This window comes from Lethenteron reissneri, chromosome 46, assembly GCF_015708825.2.
Source record: "Lethenteron reissneri isolate LAM-NWPU_2019-01 chromosome 46, ASM1570882v1, whole genome shotgun sequence".
Classification (NCBI taxonomy): domain Eukaryota; kingdom Metazoa; phylum Chordata; class Hyperoartia; order Petromyzontiformes; family Petromyzontidae; genus Lethenteron; species Lethenteron reissneri.
This window is the reverse complement of record NC_083824.1, coordinates 385869-409689: the sequence shown is the minus strand read 5'-3', so window position 1 is coordinate 409689 and position 23821 is coordinate 385869. Positions and strand designations below refer to the sequence as shown.

Genomic DNA, 23821 nt, shown 5'->3' with positions numbered 1-23821 from the left:
CCACGCACGGAGGAACAGGGAGCAGAGATGGAGCTGCTGGGGGAGCAGCCAGAGGGCTGTACCAAGAGCCTGCAGCGGAGCTGCAGGAGCGTGGAAGGCTACGGGAGCGAAGGCAGATGTGGGGCTGCCAGGGAGAGAGTCTCAGGAGGAGTGCCGTGTGGGAAGGAGAACGCGAACCCCAAATAAAAGACACGAAGACAGAAAGAAGTGTCTGAGTCCTTTTATTACACATAGGATTGCCTAGCGCCGACTGACCGGCCGATAGGCAGAGAGATAGACGTAGCACTAGCGTTATATTCTAAAAATAGATCTTCGGTTGACGACCGAAAGTCAATATCAGTTTCGGCCGAAAACGAAAGTAAACCGAAAGTAAAAAATTTACTTGCGGCCGAAAACCGAACGTATGCCGAAAGTGGCCATTTGCCAACTTTCGGCACCGAAACCGAATTTCGGTCGGCCTCTACTTCATGCATCACCTCTGTGCGACCGACTGTCCGTTTGCCCTTCTTCTCGCTCTGGTGGGGATCGCAGCAATTTTAAAAGGCGATCAAATGTACAAGAGGGGTTGGTATGACATCCTATTGCTATTTGGGACTTACCTTGGAAAAACAAAACCAGGCGTGTGTTTATCAAAGGATTATTCAATTTTGGGCCAAAAAAAGTTTGTTGATTACAGTAGACTCCATTTTCCACACTAATGACAGGGAGGATGGCCGCGGATAATTCAAAATCGTGGATAATTCCAAATATTCAAAAACCACTAAAGTATAGGGGTATAAGTTGTGTTTAAGTTAAGAAAATTGAGTTGGTTAATGAATACAACTAAAATTGTAGAACTCACGATAGATCGATGCGTGTGCTCAATGATAACAATTTCCTGCTCCCGCGCAGACGACTCGGCCCACAAAGGGGACAGCAGTAGAGCCACGTCAATCAACATCAATCAGTGCAATGGACAATTTTACGTGATTGCATTTACTGATCTGACCGAGGTGGTGGCACGTGCCTATAAACTCATGGGGCTGAGAGGTGGCAGTATAGAAAGTTGGGGCACGTGACTTGTCTGTGCGGCCCTCTGAATGTTGTCCCCTTGTGCTCGTGGGCTTTCGCTCATTACTCAGTGCTGCAAAGCAGTGGCAATGGGAGCCAAGTACAGTAGACTCTCGATTGTTCGCGCTAATTAGGGGAGGACGGCTGCGGATTACGGTAATTGCACTACGACCCATAGAATCTCAAACAGACACACAGCCTCAGACAGAGACACCCATTGACTAGCAGATACCCATAGACTCACACAGAAACGATATACTTGCACAAAGACCCATGGACACACAGAGACCCAAAGACACACACAGAGACAATAGACTCACAAAGGGACAATATACTTGCACAAAGGCCCATAGACTCACACAGAAACCCATAGACTCACACAGAGACACATAGATACACACAGACCCATAGACTCACACAGGGACAATATACTTGCTCAAAGACCCATAGAATCACACAGAGACCCATACACTCACACAGAGACCCATACACCCACACAGAGACCCATACACCCACACAGGGACAATATACTTGCACAAAGACCCATAGACACCGAGACTCAATGACACACACAGAGAAAAATATCCCACAGAGACCCATAGACTCACACAGAGACCCATAAACTCACACAAAGACTATACTTGCCCAAATACCCATATAATCACCGGAAGACACATTGGCAAACACAGAGACACAGACTCGCACAGAGACAGAGACCTATAGACTCACACAAATACCCATCGAAACACACAGAGACAATATACTTGCACTAAGACCCATAGAATCACACACAGACACACAGCCTCACACAGACACCAATTGACTCACACAGAGACCCATAGACTCACACAGAAACAATATACTTTCACAAAGACCCATTGAATCACACAGACACATAGACATACATAGACTCATAGATTCACACGGACAATATACTTGCACAATGCGCCATATAATCATACAGAGACCCAAAGACACACACAGAGACACGTACTCGCACAAATACCCATAGACATACACAGAGACCCATAATCTCACACAAAGACCTATAGCCTCACACAGAAACAATATACTTTCACAAAAACCCATTGAATAACACAGAGACACAAATACATACACAGACCCATGGACACACACAGGGACAATATACTTACAAAAAGACCCATAGAATCGCACAGACACCCATTGACTCACACAGATACCCATAGACTCACCGAAACAATATGATTGCACAAAGACCCATTGACACACAGACCTAAAGACACACACAGAGAAAATAGACTCACAAAGGGACAATATACTTGCACAAAGACCCATAGAATCACACACAGCCTCACACAGACACCCATTGACTCACACAGAGACCCATAGACTCACACAAAAACAATATACTTTCACAAAAAACCCATTGAATCACACAGACACATTTACTCACATAGACCCATAGACTCGCACAGGGACAATTTACTTGCACTTTTCTAATATACTGCCACCGCCTCCTCTTGGTTTCCCGTCTCATCAACATATATTCCATCCTTAAATTTCTATTAGATTAGGGAATTATACGTGAGGTGAGCCATGTTTCAGACAGACAGAAGATGTCTGGATAAAGATGATTGAATTAAATCTTGAATTCCTCAAATTTTGCTTTCTGGCCTCTAATATTGATGTGGGCAATGCCAAGACCCTGTCGGTATTTTAAATCTATTGAGTTACATGGTGGGTGATGGGGAAGGTGTGGCACTAATGCGACTAGGATTGGTTTGAACACCCAACATAATCAACAATATAAACATTGATTGTTTTAGAATGTATTTTCTACTAGAGTGCCGTCCTAAATGGCGTTTTCTGGCATATAGAGAGGCATGTTTGTGATTCATATTTAAGCTTCATGTAACAGAAGGTTACGTATGAAACGAATATCATGAATTGTAGAATATTGAAGACTGCAAGAACAAAATTAACATCATATAGGAGATGCATTGTTTGAGAAAGTATGCGGGTTTGTTGTCCGATGAATGAGGTCACATTGTCAGAGAGTTTGCTGGGTTGGCTGACAATGGGGTAAAAAGACAGCTGATTTACTGGGTGGGAGACCAGCAGCAGTCTGCTCTACCGGTCCTCAACAGCCCAGTAGCAGCACATACAGCAGCCAGGGGAGGACCTCTTTCGAGTGGGAGCTCATCCCAGGGTCTTGACCGCGATCCGACAGCTGAGCTCGGGTGGGTTGAAGATGCGCATGAGGTCCCCGAGCTGGTGGAGCGGCACGCCGCCCATGCAGCTGCTGCTGGAGAAGTGGATGCGCATCTTGGCCGCCAGATGCTCGGCCTCACTGCGCGTGCGGCCCAACAGCGCCTCGACGCTGAAGCCATTGTTGAGCAGCAGTGACACGAGCAGCCGGGCCGTGAGCCCCATGTTGAAAACCCCCCACATTGGGCAGCCTGGCTCCCTCGCTTTGTCTCTCCCAGCTCCTCATCCTGGACCCAAGCTTGAGTCTCTCCCAGGGGTCCCAGGTGATGACTGGTGGTGCTGGTTACTCTTATTGGTGGTGACTGGTGGGGGTGATTGGTAGTGAAGATGACTGGTGGTGATAGTGACTTCGTGGTGACTGATGGTTACTATTCATGGTGGTGGCTGATGGTTGTGCTAGCGGTAGTGTAGAGGTTAACACTCTGTGCTACAAATGTATCGATCCGAATTCGATTTCTGCTCATGGCCAACGACAGTGACGATTATCTGAACTGTTCCTGGGCCTCCCCGACGTCGACTCGGCCTCCAAATGAGTACGTGGTGTGGTGTGTAAACATTTCCACTGGGGAGAAAAATGCGGCCAGGCATGTTGCTGGCCACCCAACGTCGTGTACTGTGCTGGCATTAATAGGTGATCACTAACAGCACTTGCCTCAACAGTCTGTTAGTTAAGTATATACGGGGGATCTTTTTTTTATATGATGATGAGCATGATGGTGGTGATGTCTAATACTGCTCCAGTGTGATGATGGTGATGACTGTAACATACAGTGATTGAGATGATGACGCAATGGTGGTGGTAATGGTTGGTGGTGACTGATGATTGTTGCTGTTGTGATGGGCCTGTATCCTTGTCACACTCACCTCTCTACTCAAACTTACTCACCTGGGTCTGTCTCCTTATCACACTCACCTTTACTTACACTCCTGTCTCTACCCATACTCATCTGGATCTGTCTCTGTCACACTCACCTCTCTACCAAGTTCACTCACCTGGGTCTGTCTCACTGTCACACTCACCTCTCTACCACACTCACTCACCTGGGTCTGTCTCACTGTCATACTCACCTCTCTAAATACACTCACTCACCTGGGTCTGTCTCACTGTCACACTCACCTCTCTACCCACACTCACTCACCTGGGTCTGTCTCACTGTCACATTCACCTCTCTACCCACACTCACTCACCTGGGTCTGTATCACTGTTACACTCACCTCTCTACCACACTCACTCACCTGGGTCTGTCTCACTGTCACACTCACCTCTCTACCACACTCACTCACCTGGGTCTGTCTCACTGTCACATTCACCTCTCTACTCACACTCACTCACCTGGGTCTGTCTCACTGTCATACTCACCTCTCTACCATATGCACTCAACTTGGGTCTGTGTCCTTGTCACACTCACCTCTACTTACACTCCTGTCTCTACCCACACTCATCTGGATCTGTCTCACTGTCACACTCACCTCTTCCCACGCTCACCTTGGTCTGTCTTACTGTCACACTCACCTCTCTACCCACACTCATCCGGGTCTGTCTCACAGTTGCTGCTCATCATCCCGTCATCAACACTGAAGTATTTTCGAACAACACGCGGTTCAACCCGAAAGCACTTCAGAGAGCTACACGACTCAAACCCCAGGCCCTACAGTCCTGTGATGCGTCTTATTTTCATCTTTCTTTTTTCTTTCTTTCTTTTTTCTTTCTTTTTTTCTTATATATAAAAGTCACCGCGCGCTCGCGCTTGCGGGGGATTTGGCTCTATTGTTTCCATCGCTCACGTCACGCTATTTCCTCATACGTAGTACTGCCATACTGATAGCTGTGCCATCATAGGGGATTGCTGTGCCCGTCAATGTGTGTGTCTTTGAGTCCATATGTGTGTGCGTGTAGAGCCATGCGTGTCTTTAACTCCATGTGTGTGTCTGTCTTTCTCTAACGGACAACGCCCCGTGTGTGTGTATGTCAAAGTGTTTATGTGTGTGTGTCAGTCCAAGTGTGCATGTCAGTCCATTTGTGTGCGTGTAAGTCCATGTGTGTGTGTAAGTACATGTGTGTTTACGTCAATGTGTGTGTGACTCCATGTGTGTGTATCTCAAGTGCATGTCTATGTGTGTGTGAGTCCATATGTGTGTGTATGTCTGTAAGTCGATGTGTTTGTGTGTGTGAGTCGATATGTGTGTGTGTGTGTCTCAGTCCATGTGCGTGCATGCCTCCATGTTAGTGTAACTCCATTTATTTGCGTGTCTGTAGGTCCATGTGTGCATCTTAGTCCATGCGTGTGCTTTATTGACCTGCTCAAGGCCTATAATACCATCGGTAGGCCTGGCCTCTGGGTTGCTCTTCGTGCTTTCCGAGTCCCTGACCCACTGATTACCATCCTTAAGGACCTTCATGATGGTGAGCGGCCCCGCGTCTAACTACGTGGCCGTGAGTCAAAGCCATTTCCTTTACACCTTGGGGTGCAACAGGGATGTCCTCTGGCTCCCATATTATTTTACATATATTTGGACCACGTAGTTCGTCAAGCCTTCAATACCTGTACCGGAAGAATTCCCATCTGCTACAGATACAATGGGAGGCTGATCGATGCTCGGGTGCGGTCAAGGGATGGCACCCTATTGCTCAACCACGTTATGTATGCCGATGATCTGCTAATTGCTACTAACTCGGAGGAAGAGTTCGAGGTGCTGCTGCTGAACCTGGAGCTTGCCACCAAGAGGTGGGGGCCTTACCATCAGCCCCACCAAAACTAAGCACCTGCCTGGCTATTTTGTACCATCGGACACTCCACCCCCACAACTCCCAATTGGTGATGGGGCAGTTGTGGAGACAGTGGAGAGTTTCCTATACCTTGCCAGTGTGCTAATGACCGGCTCCGGTTTAACAGCAAAGATCTCACTCCGAATCAGTCGAGCTGCATTATCTTTTCATTGGCTGCGTAACGCTGTGTGGAAGATACCTGGTCTTATCACTCCATACGAAGCTTCAGGTGTTCTCGGCCACGGTCATTCCCTCCCTTCTCTACGCTTGCGAAACTTGGACCCCCCCTAATGGAACATCTTCGCCAGTTAGAAACATTTAGGATGGCCTGCCTACGATCCATCCTAGGTTTAACCAAGGCTGCATTGTGTGAGGAGCTCACAAATCCTTGAAAGATGTGGACAAAGTCCCATCGGTGACCTCCGGCAGGCAAGGCTGCGTTTCCTGAGTCATGTAGCCTGCATGGCCAGCTACCGCATGCCTAAACAGCTTTTGTTCGGCCGGATCGAGGGGGCTAAACGGGCGTGGCACGGGCTGGAGAAGACATGGAGTGATGTGCTACAGGAGAACTTGGAGCTGAGTCCACTTGCGGATAACTGGTACCAACCGTGTCAAGATAGGCCTCTGTGGAGGAGGCTCCTGAAGGACGCTACTGGCCAGTTGGAGGCAGTCTCCCTCCAACAACAACGGAGGGCGGAAGAGCGATGCTCACAACAACGAGCGAAGCGCCGGGTGCCTAAAGCACAGAAAGTTGCTACAGTAGGGGCCACAGGTGGTGCATCAGCCAGTCGTCTCCGTCAGTCGACCTGTGCCATCTAGGTTTGCCCCGTGACCTCCTGCCAGCGGGTGTTCGACACTTTACATGGCCTCAAGGTGCACATAGCCTGGCACAAGCGTTGTTGTGACGTCACCGCCACTTAGTGGCGAATGACGGTTGTTGTTGTTCAGTCTATGTATATGTAGGACTTGGAATATGCCGCGCCACGCGTTTTGTGGGTCTGTTGCTATGCAAGCGAGCAGTGTACAGTAGGGGGTATTTGAGGACGAGGTTGTTGTTGTCGGGCATGAGGAGGACGTCGTTAAGATGGGTGACAGGTGTTAAGGGTAACCGAGGACACAGGCCGGTGATTGGCTAAGAGGGTGAGTGCTTAATTACTGGCGTTGCTCAGGCAGGAATAACAAGGCCACGTGAGGCTGGGGGCGAGGGGTAAAGCGTGGGGTGAGATCATTAATAGGGACTAATTGATACGGGGATAAAAGGCACAGCGCAAGAGAGACGGGAGTCTTGGTTAGAGCTGGAGTCTGGATAAGAGTTGGAGTGATGGTGCCCGGGATAGCGAGGAGCAGGAGTAAGTGGAGAAGATACGATAACGGTAGCAGTGGAGAGAGATAGGACAGAATACGGAAGTAAGAGAACGTAGAGTGAGTGGTAGCAGTGGTAGCAGTGCATCGGAGAGATACAGAGTAGGGTAGCAGCGGAGTGACGGACTCTGGGAGAGCAGGAGAAAGAACGGAGAGACAGAGCGCCGTTGATGGCGGATGGCGTGACGGAGCAAACGGGGAGACACGGAGCGGTGATGAGGAGAAGATGTGGACTTTAAAGAGCAAATAAACGGAACGAGAAAGACAACCCGAGTACGAGTCCTACATATATATGTGTGAGTCCATTTGTGCGTGTAACTCTGTGTGTGTGTATCAATGGATTTGCGTGTGTAACTACATGTCTGCCTTTTTCGCCCGGGCAACGCCGGGTACTAACCGCTAGTTATCCATATTATGTGTGGCAAAGGCATGTGGCAGACTGAAAAATGAAACACAAGGCCGTCCATACAGGGTGTTAGGCCTGGGGCAAATCACAGTGCGGGCCCCCCCGATGCCTTCAAACTCAACCGGAAGTATTACATCTGACTCCTCCATGACATTGAAGTGCAGGGCCCCCCCAATGCTCGCGTACACATTGCAGACCTAGTAAATCCATGGTTTGATGTGGACCTCCCTACGCCGTGCAGGTCGAAGAGGTTAGTTGACTGAATGTTGCCATGTCGCTCCGTGTGGGATGGGGAGGGAAGCTGCTGCCTCGGGACCAGTTTAGACATCGCTCATCTCTGATGTTGACCTTGGCCAAGAATCCAACGTCGATTTGCTGGGTTCACAAGGTGGCGTGCTAACCGCTCGCTGTACAGGAGCTCAATGGTCCTGTGTTGCATCACAGGACCAATGAGAGATGGTGATGACTCGGAGGCCTTTATTCAGCAGATGATGGTTGATGAAGATGATGATGGCAAAGTTAACTTATTTCACCAGCTACTGAACATTAACCCCCTGTGTGTTTATAACAAAGCCCTAGGTCCTCTGCCACTCCATCGCAAATCGCACATTGGCACAGCTGGTGGTGGTGGTGGCGGAGCATCGCGTGACGCCGGCGCTGCGAGTCTCAGCCCCACAGGGCGCTGGCTGGGCCGGGCAGAGGAGCCGCGTGAGGAAGCGTGTCACCCCCTGTACCCAGGCATGGTGAGCATACAAGCAGCAGTCCTGTGTTGGTAAGTGCTGTTAGCGAGCACCATGAAGGCCGGCACCGTGCATCAGGGCTGTGGCCAGCACCACGCCAGATTTCTTTGTCTTTAAGGTGCATATGTTTACGCACCACCGCATCAGGTACTTGTTTTACTCCGAGTCAGGTTGGACCCACCAACCCGGTTGTCTGCGTGAAGAGCAGCAGTGCAGTGGTTAGGGCGCTGAGCTACAAACCTGGGAGGCCAAGTTTGATTGCTGGCCACGGCTAACGTTTAATTTTGGTGGCGATTGATATGAACTGGGCTTAGGCCTCTCCTCTGTGTGGTGTGTCACAATCAGCACTCCGGTGACAACGGCGGTGGGGCGTGGTGCTGTTTACCCACCCCTTCGTGTGCCGTCTCAGCCTTCATAGGTGTTGCTCACTAAAGGCACTTGCCTCAACAGTTTGTTAAAGCTATAAAGGGGATCTTTGTTTTTGTAGGTGTCTGTATGTGGGGAGTGGTGGCATAGCGGTTACTGCTCTGGGCTACGAACTCATTGACCCGATTTTGGATCCCACCCATGGCTAATCGCAGTGATGATTATTTGATTTGGTCTTGGGCCTCCCCTAGGTCGACTCAACTTGAAAGGAGTACATGGCGTGCTGTGTAAACATCGCCACTAGGGATTGAAAGGTGGTCGAACGTTGTGCTGGCCACCCGCTTCGTAGCGTGCTTGCTAATAACACTTTCCCTAAAAGTCTCGTGAGGGCTATATAAGGGTTTTTTTGTATGTGTACAGACATGCTTCTGGGATGAGTGTATGTCAGAGACAATGATCTATAATAATGTTGTTACATCTTACAGCTGGAATTGATCAATTACATGGAGAACCACATTACAGCCAGGTGATGGTTTATTTTGTGCAATCCATGACGACCAGGCTGAGACCATTAACTCGCTAGACTTGAGAATCCGCTTTGATCACAGGCGGCTGCCTGGATTTAAACCGAGGTACTCCGTGGTGCCAATTTAGTGCTATGACCACGAGGTCACTGGGCCGCGTCTAAACATGCCCCCCCCCCCCCATGTTATATACATTAGCAGCAACCTGTTTAGTGAGCAGCCGCATTCTTTGAATATTTTGCCAAAGGAAATGGGATTGTGGAGCAGTGGCACAGTCCTGCAATTGCTTTATCTTTAATCCACCACACATCTTGCCGCACGATTGTGGCGCACCCGTTTTCACTGCTTGGTGGATAGAGGCAGGGGGATTTAAGATACTCAATAATTCGTTTCAACTGCTGTGCCAGATGGTGGAGCAGTGGGGCAGTGGGGCAGTGAAGCAGAGGGGCCGTGGGGCAATGGGGCAGTGGAGCAATGGGACAGTGGAGCAGTGGCACAGTGGAACAGTGGATTCATGGGGGAGAGGAGGGGCGGATTTGTCGTTAAGAAGGCAAATCACCTGAATGTTTTCCCACCACCGCTTGTATGTGCTCTGAAGAAGGACCATTTCCCAAAACGTCTCATTATGTGTCCTTGTACCGCCACACACACAGCCGGGACACCGCACGCACAAGCCAAGGCACATTTACCCAACCCAGGAAGCACTCACAAGTAATGCAACGTTATGCTGTGTCCTCAAAGGTTGATTTCACAAAGTTTATGGTAACAACAATAGTATGTATCCTAATTCTTAACAGGGTGGCCTTGAAACTTGGCACGTGCAGGTTTTGTTCATTGTCTGCACCTGACCCCTCCAGCTCTCTCACCCTGGGTCAGCTGCCCCTTCCATGTCCTGGAAACCATGGCAAGGTCATCCCATGAGGACTGCCTGGATGAAAACCAGCATGGAAGGGGCCCAGTGTGGGGCTGGCTATGCTATTGGGATAGTCCCGTGTGTGTGTGTGATGTGAGGTGTCCTGGTAGCAGTCATTCTCTCCTGTAGTCCTGGCATCTGCTGCTCAGCTTCATTCCCCAGCTGTGGTCCCAGTGGCACCCTCTCTCTGGGGAACCGTGTGGTGTGTGTGTGGCGTGTATCATGGGGTGGATAGGTAGTGTGGTGATAGCGGTCATGGTTTGCACCAATCCACGACCACCCCTACTGGGCGGTGGACCTGCCGCCACAAAGCAGCACGCGGCGGAGGAGTGAGGTGATTGCTCTCGCCATGTGAACGAAGCCTCCTCGCTTCCTCTTCTTTTCGTGCATCACCACCTCCTGCACCTCCTCCATCTTCTCCTCCTCTGTCTCATCCTCCTCCTTCTCTTCATCCTCCACCACCATCTTCTCCTCTACCTTCTCTTCCTGCTCCACATTTGTCTTCTTCTCCATCTTCTCCCCCTTCCCGACCACCATCTCTTCCTTCATCATCTCCTCACCTTCCTGCAGCACCATCTCCTCCACCACCGTCTTCTCTTCCTCCTCCACCACCATTGTTTCCCCTTTGTCCATCTCCTCCATGTCCCCCACCACGACCATCTGTTCATCTTTTGTTTTGTCCTGGTCCTCCACCTCCATAATATCTTTATCCTCTCCCTCCGTGTTCTCCTCCCTTGTCTCCATCACAATCTCGTCCTCCTTTGTCTTCTCTTCCTCCGATTTCTCTGCATCTACCTCCTCCTCCATCATCTCTTCCTTCACCTCCTCCTTCACCTCTTCCTTTGTCTCCACCATAACCTCTGTCTTTGCTTCAAAGGCCTGGATGAGTGAGGAGGAGGGCTGCGCTGGTTCAAATCTGTGAAGAGACAAAACACGGCACCGTTCCAACTTCCTGCTATGGCAGACATCGCCATCTCTCCAGCGTGTGTGGAATGTGTGGCAGATTAATCTGAGCTTAATATAAACAGCAATAACGACATGACCAGTGAGTGCTTGGTATTGGCGCTGTCATTCTCATAGCTCAAGGCTATCCTTGAGATAGGTGCAGCTGTCTCACACAGACTGCTGTAGTTTCAAAGTACAGTAAAACCTTGGATTGCGAGCATAATTCGTTCCGGAAACGTGCTTGTAATCCAAAGCACTCGTATATCAGTTGTGATCACGTGACGCTCGGCAGACAAAGCGTATACGTACTACTCGTATTGCAAGACGTCGCTCGTTTATCAAATTCATATTTATTTAAAAAAATTGCTCGTCTTGCAAAACACTCGCAGACCAAGTTACTCGCAATCCAAGGTTTTACTGTACTGGGTGGCGTTGCTGTGTAAATTTAGCTTAATCATTTGTCATGAAATTATTGTTTATATGAGTATTCTAATTATTCCCTTGAACATAATGGCCTACAGATTTAAAATAATATCGGTGGAGATTTTGAAAGTCCGCTGTGATGGAATGGATGTTTATCTTTGTGGTTAATGCGGTGGCAGTAATAGCAAGGGCGAGAAGCAAGATTTGAACTGTAAGTGGTGAACGTTGAGTGCGCTACCTTTTGGCCGCGTCAACCCATCCACGATTTCGGAAAGATATGGCAGTGATTTGTGGTCGAAAGAGCCGCCTCCCTTAACATCAAAGGCATCTCAGAGTGCATTGCACGCGATGAGCCACTCACATCTTGCATCTCTCGTCTCAATGCATTTGGTAGCTGTCTCTGTGCATTACAAAGCAACTTGGAAGCTGGCCTGGAGACAGGCCTTAGTCTGCCAAAATATCACGGTGGATGGAGGGTTACATGGTGAAGATATGGCCGCATCATTATGTGATCTAACCCAGACACTAATTATGGAAAATATATCTGTCCATAGTATAGCCGAATGTACGCGTTGGGCTTGCTGTGTCTGTGTATTTGTAAATGTGGCAGGGCTGGAGCATCTGTGCCTCACAGTAAGAGAGACCTGGGTTTGATTTCCATGTTTGGCCATATTCTCTCTGTGGAGTGTGTTGCCCCCTATTCTGGAAGGGTGCTGCAACTTTCTCCCTGTAACTGATCCACACAAGCATTGCAAATTGCCTAATTTGGATCAAAAACAGTAGCAACTTCATTCCCTACTGCGAGCAAACTTGGTAGGACCCTCCTGAAAAAAAGTCTTGAGACTTCGTGAGGCTCGTCCTGAGAAAAACAAGCATAATAAATAAAGAAATAAACACACATAGGACACATGCAGAGTGGTTTACCGTGGCTCAGCGGCCCCAGAGTTTGCATTCTCTTCTTGGAAGCCCTTTTCTCCAAAGCTCGGAGCAATCGGGCCCTGCACAAGAGTGGCGGCGGTGGTGGTGGGGCTGCTGGCGGTGCTGCTGGTAGTGCTGCTGGTGGTAGCTGTCCGGAGCCACTGTTGCTTCATCTTGGCGAGGCACTGCTCCTCCACAAGATGCTTTTCCTCTACAATGTGCTTTTCCTCCATGAAGCGCTCCTCCTCTTGAAGTTTCACCTCAACAAGGCGCGTCTTCTCCATGAGGCGCTTCTCTTCCTCGACCCGCTTCATGTTGGCAAAGCGCTTCACCTCGGTGAGGTAATTTACCCTGGTGAAACGCTTCTTCTCCAGACGCTTCTCATTGGTCTCCTCAATGAGGCGCTTTTCCATGAGGCGTTTCACATTATTGAGGAGATTGTCTCTGAGGCACTTCTGCTGTGTGAGGTGTTTCACCCTGGCGAGGCGCTTCACTTCAATGAGGCGCTTCTCTTCAGTGATGCGCTCCACCTCCTTGAGACACTTCTCCTCCTGGAGACGCTTTACCTCTCCAAGGTACTTCACCCTGGCAAGATGCTTCTCCTCCTCCCGATGCTTCTCCTCGAGACACTTCAACTTGCGAAAACGCTTCTCATCCCTGAAGCACTTCACTTCAATGAGGTGCTTTTCAATGAGGTGGTTCTTGAGTAGATTGTCTCTGAGGCACTTCTCCTCTGTGTGGCACTTCACCCTGACAAGGCGCTGCACCTCAATGAGGTGCTCCTTTTCCATGGTGCATTTCTCCTTCACAAGGTGCTTCTCCTGGAGACGCTTCACTCCGCTGAAGTGCTTCAACTCCCCAATGCTCCTCTGTTCGAGCAAAGATGAGCAAAGAAACATTCAGACATGCACATGCAAGCAAAATTCATACCCACAGGCACGTAAACATGGACGTGCTCATAAACCCAAACACAAATGCACTCACAAATCTATGTACGGATGCAAACAACTACATTTACTCATGCAAACTTGCTTAGCACATACGTGAATATACACAATCACCTGATGTTAACATAACTCCTTATCCATCAATACTTTTATCACATTGTAAGTGCCCTAGCCCCTAAATAGCCCAAACCCTTGTTGTGTATGTACCCCCTTTTTATTTTTTTGTAATATTATTTTTTTTTTTAGAATTATTCTGCCATCATATATAATATTGTTTTTTTAATAGACACGGGGCAACGTGGAACGAACACGCCCCCACACTTCCACAGATGCGCGCATACCTCAATTCAAAGGAAAGACGGCATGAAAGAGGGTAATCAAGGTCATAAACTCCCCGAATTTCACACAAGAGGAACAAGGGAGGGGGGAATGGCAGGCAGGGGGGTCAGCAGGACATCCTTGTGTTAAAAAAACCTCAAACCAGGCACCACGGAGGAAGAGATAATTATATTCTGAACAAAGATAAGCCGGGATATCAGATTAAATAATCACAAGAAGTCAAACAATAAGTACGGAATTAAAGTAGAAGAGGAATCAAGGGCGGAGAAGGCTCTCAAAATTAACCAAACACAACAACCCATGGGAAGCGAACAACACGGCCGTCTTTGTCTTTCCGAGAGGATCTCCACACGCAGGCACAAAGCTAGGAAATGACACCCATAAAGGGGGCAATGGCTCAAAGGAAATTAACACGTCTTCGAAGATAAATAAATAAAAGCATGCGCCGGGTGCTTCCACCGTGGAAACAACCGTCTTTGTCTTCCCACAACACGGACAGCAAAAATTGCACACACGAGGAAATAACATTTCCATGAGAGATCGGGTCACGATGAAACATCGTGAACACGGTTTCAGCATAACTGGGCATAATAGAAATAAATCGCATTTCAACTTCCAAACCAAACCAACTTAAGCTGTGTGAGACAAAGGATGTGATCCCCGAGCAAGGGAGGGAATAATTAAGCTCGCTTAACGCGTAGGTTTTCGCGACAAATATTATTCAGTAACAAAACATGGATTTGAATGTTTTTTTTTATAACTCGACGCGAATCATCGGTCTGGCTAATGGATAACTTCGGTGGCGCCGTCACGAGGCCCCCACCCCCACCCCTTTCTTCCAGAACGACACACAGCTGTATCTTCAAAGCTAATAAACACACGGACAAACACGCACGCGAAACACACGGACGGACACGCACACACACACACACACGAACGCAGATGGTTCACACCCACAGGAATGTTTTATGACAGGCTTTGAACAACTCGGGAAACTGAGTGGAATTTCCAGATATAAACCGAAGGAAAATCCATACAACACAGATCGTCCGGGCCACGGGCCCCACCAGCAGATCGCCAGGGCTCTGAGCCCCAACTCGTCGCCAGGGCTTCGACTCCACCACAGATCGTCAGAAAGTTTTCGTCATTCAGAATGACGAGGTTCGCGGAGTAGCGACGCGTAGCTACAAGCCGAGGTCTGCACCACCTGAGAAGAATCGCTACCCCGAGTCGCAGAGCTGCGAGTGAAGCCAACAAAGACGCCAACGTCCACCCTGTCACGAACGAAGCATCGCTCCTCGTCAGAGTGACGACCAGCGAACAACCCGCAGGAAAGGCGGAGATCGCTGAACGAGCGCCAACGTGCGCCACCGTGCGCCACCTTGCGCCACCGTGCGCCACCGTGTGCCACCTTGCGCCACCGTGCGCCACTGAGCGGCAACGAGCGACACCCAGATCGACCAGCATCAACCAAAACCGACTCGTCATCCCGCCGTGGAGAAAAAGAGTCAAAGTCTTCTGAACGAGCGCCGCCGCTCACCAAGGGCGGAGAAAGTCTCAGCTGCCGCTCGCACAGACAGCAGAGAGGTCGTATCGCTCCCCACATACAGACTCAAGGAAACAGAGAAAATCTTGTCAAACCAGTTCCTTTGTCAAAGAGTCTCGCCGAAGAATTAATTAAAACAGAGCCAGATTAGCTCTCCCGCAACACGCCCTCACCCACCAGTATATACATACACTTTCGCCTTTGGGATACAATAAGTGCTTTTTATTACCGCAAAATGAAGTGTGTCATGCTTGTTTCAAACTCGGCCAGTCGCCGATTGTGATCGAAAAAAAACCGAACTAATGAGATGCCTGGTTGTTAGGAGGGTTTTTAGTCATTCAGTTCGTTAAATGCATAAGTGTTTATTCATTCATTTTAGTCAAATGCATAGTCTCGTAATTGCATAAGAATTTTAGTTATTCATATTAATCGAATGCATGATATCGCAAAAGCATAAGTGTTTGGTTATTCATGAATTATTGACGCATGTTTGACCTGCATGATAGAATGTCACATGCTTGTTAGAATAAAATTGTTATCACAGAAGCATATCGAGTGTTCCTTCCAAGTCCATGCAAAACTGTCTTATTCATAAGAGCTGTTACCTGCGATGAGATATGAAAATGGAGACCTAAAATATTATAACACACACTAGGATAATCGGTAAATGAATCTATGATAATCGTGTTATCCTGATTGATAACTCTGGATAAACGAAACTAAGCCTAATTATCACAACTGCACACATTAACATAATCGCAAGCCTCCGCATAAATTACTACGATTATCTCCGTGATTATCATAATTTATGCATATAATTACACGCATTATCATAATATATGCATAGTAATACATACATTAACATAATTAATGCGATTTGCGCATTTTTTGGAAAATTATTATTTTTTATTATTTTCAACAAAATTTCATAATCCCAACACATACAACATAATGGGTGGCGTCGTCCGGGATCTCTCGCAGACAGTGTTTTGCATGGATGATGGAATGAATCACTTCGTGTTAACCAGAATATCGGGATCGAACATTGCATGGTAATTGTGAACGGGCGGAAAACTAAAAAACGCCCTCTAAGGTTAAAACCCAGAATAGCAGGTTAAAACAGAGAGTGGAATTAAGATAATATCGTATCAAACCAATTGCATCCTGTGATAAATGGTGTTAGAGGTACGCACTCTGAATCGGAAAATAACAGATAGCTCGAGTCAAATTGACTACACTCTGTGAGATAATTGTTTTATATGCACTCTGAAAGCGAATGTCAAAGTAACTCCCGCCACACTTTTGAGATGCTGGGATTAAGAATAATTTTTGAATGGGTTACGGGATACGGGGAGCTCGTATTTAAACGTACCGACCAATCTGTTACAAAGCAGTACAGTCAGAGAGACATATGGGAAGGGAGCTGTATCGATAACACGAACACACCTCGGGGGAAACTAATTGACTGGATAAAATGTAACGAAGGCGAACACGATGTAAAAACTGCAGGAAAGGCAGGACAGGACTCATTCCTTTTCACACAGGCATACAGACAGGGATTGTGGAATGAGGAAAAATTTGGAAAGGAAACGGGAGAGAAATCAGTGCTCGCGACACCAGCGAAACTCACAGACGTTGATCCACAGAATAAATATGGAAGTAACATTAAATCACACTCTTGGGTACGTGGACAGAGTCCAGGAACTGATCGCACAAAAATTATGGATATCGAACAAAAAATCCTTGACAGAGGGAAACCCTCACAATTCGAGAGAAGGGATGGAGAGATACATATGCAAACAAAAATTTGTGAGACTGACAACTTCACAGATAGAGGGAGGAAAAATGTTAAAGTAAAGTCGACAGGACATGCTCCACCAAGGGCAGAGGCAAAAACTGAAGGGAAATGGCAACCCGCCCGACAAAGCACAGACCAAAGTGACAGATTGCCTGATGATAACTTGTTTGATGATGACGCTGTCGGCAATCAACTTTCGGAATACCTATTCACCAGTAAAACCCTTAAATTGATGGACAAGGCTCTAGTCAGAATTCCCGATTTTGACCCCCACAATAAGTCCATGGATATATACACACATATCGCAACAGTAGAAGAGGAGGCAATGATTAGAGGGCTGAGGAGACGGGATGAAAAAGCGAGTTTGTTGAAACGGACCTTACATAAAGAATCTATCCCATGGGTAAAGTCACTACCACACAAGGTTAGAAATGATATTAAACAATTGAGCCTGGCAGTGATTCGGAAGTTTGGAGAATATTCGACACTCACTGAGGGGTTTTATGCTGTAAAATCGATGACCCAGGGCATGGACCAAGATCCACGTGACTACCTCGTCCAATTTAAAAGAGCGTATTACGCAGGCGATGTGAATCAATACCACGAAGGAGATAAAATGTTCAAAATTATGTTTTTTGAATCCTTGAGCCCAGAGATTACAGAAAGGGTGAGGATGGTTTTGAATCCAGAAACCGCATCCCTACGCCGCATAGAGAGCAAGGCGTACATGGCATGGTTGTACAGAGCTAAGAATCATAATTCGGATCCAGAACACAGGGAGAGGGATAAGAAACCCAGCCTCTCAGAGAGAAATAAAAATCACCGAGCAGTCCCACAATGCAGGACGGAGCAAAAACGCACGCACCCGTGGCAAAATAAACCAGAGAGAGGTTGGCACGAGAATGAGAGCGGCACAAAGCCGAACCTTCAGAGGAATCGCAGGAGGGGGAGGTTCAGAACAGAACCATACCAACACCCCATGCCACGACACACACAAGATCAAAATTACCCACAAAGATGGCGAAGTAACAATCCAGGAAAAATTTGGCACCCAAATGGGAGAAACACTGGGCCAAAAATGTACGAGAATCGCAGGAGGGAGAGGTTCAGAGCAGAACCATATCAACACCCCATCCCACGACACACGCAAGGTTCAAATTACGCACAGAGATGGCAAGATAACCACCTAGCGGGAAGGTGTTACACAGACCGCGGAGGTATGGATGCGAACATTCAGGAGAATCGCAGGATGGGAGGTCAAACACAATCGATCCAATTCCGACCAATTCCTCCACCGGCTATACCAGGGGGGAATAGAAGAATAACACAGAATGCGGCCCAAATACATGATGAACCATCCACAGTGAGTGCGAGCGAGCGGCCAACACGCGCCCCACCCGCCGAGGTGTTAAACCCTAAGCAGGCTGCAAGTGACAGGGCTGAATTGAAGTGTGATCGGACGGTGGATAACAGACAGCAGAGAGAAAGAGAGAACACAGAGACACGCCCTGAGGAGCGCAGGCGTGAGCCTTTGAATGAAAAATATCCAAGGGAAACCAAAATTTATGCGGATCGGAGTGCTAAAATGGAGACGAATGTTCATGACATATCAGGAATGGTGTTGGAATCTAACACACTCGTAAAAACAAAGAGGGCAACATTACGAGGCACAGAATTAAGTCGACACACTGACTCGGCAAATGTGCATGTAATCGCAGAGAGAGCGAATGCCACGAACCAAGTGTCAAAGTGGGTTGTGTGCGCGAATTCTGGTTACGTGCAGCACAATTTTTCACCACACACTCCCACGACGCGAGAGTGAGAGAGAAAACTACAAAAACGAACCCGAAAACCGTGATCAAATTATCAAAGTGATAAGTGGTAAACCAGGCAACATGAGGAAGGTAACGCATAAATGCGTTCGAAACCGCTACCTAGCGTTTCCCAGGATTTAACAAAAACAAAAATGAATATTCGTCAGAGTTATGATGTATGAGAACCGATGTAACGCAATATCGATGTTAACGTGTTGTTATTTTCTTTGCTTAATTCAAATGTAACCAGGATTTAACAAAAACAAAAATGAATATTCGCCGTAGTTATGATGGATGAGAACCGATGTAACGCAATATCGATGTTTTAACGTGTTGTTATTTTCTTTGCTTAATTCAAATGTAACTATGTTAAGCAAAAAACTAAAATGAATATTCGTCGGAGTTATGATGTATGAGAACCGATGTAACGCAATATCGATGTTTAACGTGTTGTTTATTTTCTTTGCTTATTTCAGATGTAACCAGGTTAAGATTGTAATACGTGCACGCGCGTCGTAAGAAATAACCGCCGAGAGTAAGGGCGGCTGATGGGATTCATGACATAAAAAGGGGGCATTACTTTGTTTGAAAATTCGCCAGTGGCCAAATCGACCCCTGATAATTTTCAAACGGGCGGACTGTTGTGTATGTACCCCCTTTTTATTTTTTTTTAATATTATTTTTTTTTTTAGAATTATTCTGCCATCATATATAATATTGTTTTTTTAATAGACACGGGGCAACGTGGAACGAACACGCCCCCACACTTCCACAGATGCGCGCATACCTCAATTCAAAGGAAAGACGGCATGAAAGAGGGTAATCAAGGTCATAAACTCCCCGAATTTCACACAAGAGGAACAAGGGAGGAGGGAATGGCAGGCAGGGGGGTCAGCAGGACATCCTTTTGTTAAAAAAACCTCAAACCAGGCACCACGGAGGAAGAGATAATTATATTCTGAACAAAGATAAGCCGGGATATCAGATTAAATAATCACAAGAAGTCAAACAATAAGTACGGAATTAAAGTAGAAGAGGAATCAAGGGCGGAGAAGGCTCTCAAAATTAACCAAACACAACAACCCATGGGAAGCGAGCAACACGGCCGTCTTTGTCTTTCCGAGAGGATCTCCACACGCAGGCACAAAGCTAGGAAATGACACCCATAAAGGGGGCAATGGCTCAAAGGAAATTAACACGTCTTCGAAGATAAATAAATAAAAGCATGCGCCGGGTGCTTCCACCGTGGAAACAACCGTCTTTGTCTTCCCACAACACGGACAGCAAAAATTGCACACACGAGGAAATAACATTTCCATGAGAGATCGGGTCACGATGAAACATCGTGAACACGGTTTCAGCATAACTGGGCATAATAGAAATAAATCGCATTTCAACTTCCAAACCAAACCAACTTAAGCTGTGTGAGACAAAGGATGTGATCCCCGAGCAAGGGAGGGAATAATTAAGCTCGCTTAACGCGTAGGTTTTCGCGACAAATATTATTCAGTAACAAACCATGGATTTGAATGTTTTTTTTTATAACTCGACGCGAATCATCGGTCTGGCTAATGGATAACTTCGGTGGCGCCGTCACGAGGCCCCCACCCCCACCCCTTTCTTCCAGAACGACACACAGCTGTATCTTCAAAGCTAATAAACACACGGACAAACACGCACGCGAAACACACGGACGGACACGCACACACACACACACGAACGCAGATGGTTCACACCCACAGGAATGTTTTATGACAGGCTTTGAACAACTCGGGAAACTGAGTGGAATTTCCAGATATAAACCGAAGGAAAATCCATACAACACAGATCGTCCGGGCCACGGGCCCCACCAGCAGATCGCCAGGGCTCTGAGCCCCAACTCGTCGCCAGGGCTTCGACTCCACCACAGATCGTCAAGAAGTTTTCGTCATTCAGAATGACGAGGTTCGCGGAGTAGCGACGCGTAGCTACAAGCCGAGGTCTGCACCACCTGAGAAGAATCGCTACCCCGAGTCGCAGAGCTGCGAGTGAAGCCAACAAAGACGCCAACGTCCACCCTGTCACGAACGAAGCATCGCTCCTCGTCAGAGTGACAACCAGCGAACAACCCGCAGGAAAGGCGGAGATCGCTGAACGAGCGCCAACGTGCGCCACCGTGCGCCACCTTGCGCCACCGTGCGCCACCGTGTGCCACCTTGCGCCACCGAGCGACAACCAGATCGACCAGCATCAACCAAAACCGACTCGTCATCCCGCCGTGGAGAAAAAGAGTCAAAGTCTTCTGAACGAGCGCCGCCGCTCACCAAGGGCGGAGAAAGTCTCAGCTGCCGCTCGCACAGACAGCAGAGAGGTCGTATCGCTCCCCACATACAGACTCAAGGAAACAGAGAAAATCTTGTCAAACCAGTTCCTTTGTCAAAGAGTCTCGCCGAAGAATTAATTAAAACAGAGCCAGATTAGCTCTCCCGCAACACGCCCTCACCCACCAGTATATACATACACTTTCGCCTTTGGGATACAATAAGTGCTTTTTATTACCGCAAAATGAAGTGTGTCATGCTTGTTTCAAACTTGGCCAGTCGCCGATTGTGATCGAAAAAAAAACGAACTAATGAGATGCCTGGTTGTTAGGAGGGTTTTTAGTCATTCAGTTCGTTAAATGCATAAGTGTTTATTCATTCATTTTAGTCAAATGCATAGTCTCGTAATTGCATAAGAATTTTAGTTATTCATATTAATCGAATGCATGATATCGCAAAAGCATAAGTGTTTGGTTATTCATGAATTATTGACGCATGTTTGACCTGCATGATAGAATGTCACATGCTTGTTAGAATAAAATTGTTATCACAGAAGCATATCGAGTGTTACTTCCAAGTCCATGCAAAACTGTCTTATTCATAAGAGCTGTTACCTGCGATGAGATATGAAAATGGAGACCTAAAATATTATAACACACACTAGGATAATCGGTAAATGAATCTATGATAATCGTGTTATCCTGATTGATAACTCTGGATAAACGAAACTAAGCCTAATTATCACAACTGCACACATTAACATAATCGCAAGCCTCCGCATAAATTACTACGATTATCTCCGTGATTATCATAATTTATGCATATAATTACACGCATTATCATAATTTATGCATAGTAATACACACATTAACATAATTAATGCGAATTGCGCATTTTTCGAAAAAATATTAATTTTTATTATTTTCATCAAAATTTCATAATTCCAACACATACAACACCCTACAGAATCAAAATACATGTTACATGCTCATATACCCTCACAAACCCCATACACGTACTTAAGGCTGTGATTGACTGTGACGATTTCATGACAATTTTTTGGCAACAATCATCACAGGCAATAGTTTCCACAGAATATTCCATTGTAAAGATCTGGATGCCCATAATCTGGACAAATATCACTGCTGCACCCATAGTGGGCAACTGGAATGGCACAGACAATTCATGTTACTTCCTGATGTCATTGTGTCTTCATTGGTAATAAATGGCTACTTCAAGAGCCTTCACATGTTTGATATGGCATGACGTGATGGCGGAGAGATGGGGTGATGGTGTTGAGAGATCGTGTTGTGATATGGAGAGCGGAAGTGGTGGAATGTTCTGGAGAGACGGTGTTATGTGATGGTATAGAGGCATGATGAGGCTCTATGATCGTATATTGAATTGGTGGTGGTGGTGTGGTGTGATGAGAAAGGTGACATGGAGAGATAGTGTGGTGATGTGAGGTGTAGTGATGGTTTGGTGTGATGGCGTGGTGACATGGTGCGCTAGTATGGAGATAATGTGGTGTGTTTGACCCCCACAGACCCCATACACACCTTTGGGGAGCAATTCTCATAACTTTGTCCTGCGAAAGGGTCCACTTTATCCATAATGTCTCCCCACGTGGTCGACTGGCGCCACGACTCCCGGGCTACAGAAAACAGAAAATTAATTCAAAGGACGAGTAATAAATTAAAGAACGAAGCACATGGAGTTTCACAGAACTAATTCTGAGATCCCTGTAATTACCTCTTACCACACAACAGGAGCTGCTATTGAGAAATATTCATCACGTGGCAGTATTTTTGTGAGCATGGATAGACCATCAATTCCATAAACTTGAGACCCCAGTTTAAGCAATGATGGTTGAAACTCAGATCTAAACCCACGTTCTCTGCCACACTCGATCATTACATCTTCCCATCACTACCAATCCATGTCTATTAAAAGTAATTGATGAGGGAGCCTCCTCCTCTGCATGTAAGCCACGTGATGCAGGTATCTGAGACTTACCCTCATAGTCCTCCAAGATCTCAGCCCACTTGAGTTGTCTGTCCATGTTGTTGGGAAGGAGAAATTTCTGTTTTATGTTGGAGGGCCTGGGGAGGTTGGAACAATGCTCAGATTTGTCAACCTTTTTAATCACTCATCCTCTCAATTATTACATATTTGACCACGCACTGTACCATCTACTCACTTTCGTGCCTGTTGCTTTACAAGTCCACTCACTCGCTTGTTTACCCACTCACACGTATGCATCACTCTTTTATCCACCGACGCGAAAATATTTATTCCAACTGACTATTGCATTAAACAATCGCCAGACTCAACCATGATATTTAACTACTAATCCCGACAAGCATGTTCATGTACAGCCCATTTTTATTCATCGACTGCTTCATAACGGCCC

The 23821-nt window shown here is 47.1% G+C and overlaps 1 protein-coding gene across 1 annotated transcript; it reads right to left on the bottom strand.

The window, feature by feature from the left end:
- Positions 1-9992: 9992 nt before the first annotated feature.
- On the bottom strand, positions 9993-23528 carry LOC133354041 (golgin subfamily A member 6-like protein 22). Its single transcript, XM_061570588.1, has 4 exons — positions 23425-23528; positions 22968-23062; positions 12671-13533; positions 9993-11294 (listed from the first exon to the last, which is right to left on the bottom strand). The coding sequence occupies exons 1-4, from the start codon at positions 23468-23470 to the stop codon at positions 10661-10663; spliced, it is 1638 nt and encodes a 545-aa protein (XP_061426572.1). The 5' UTR covers positions 23471-23528; the 3' UTR covers positions 9993-10660.
- Positions 23529-23821: the final 293 nt, after the last annotated feature.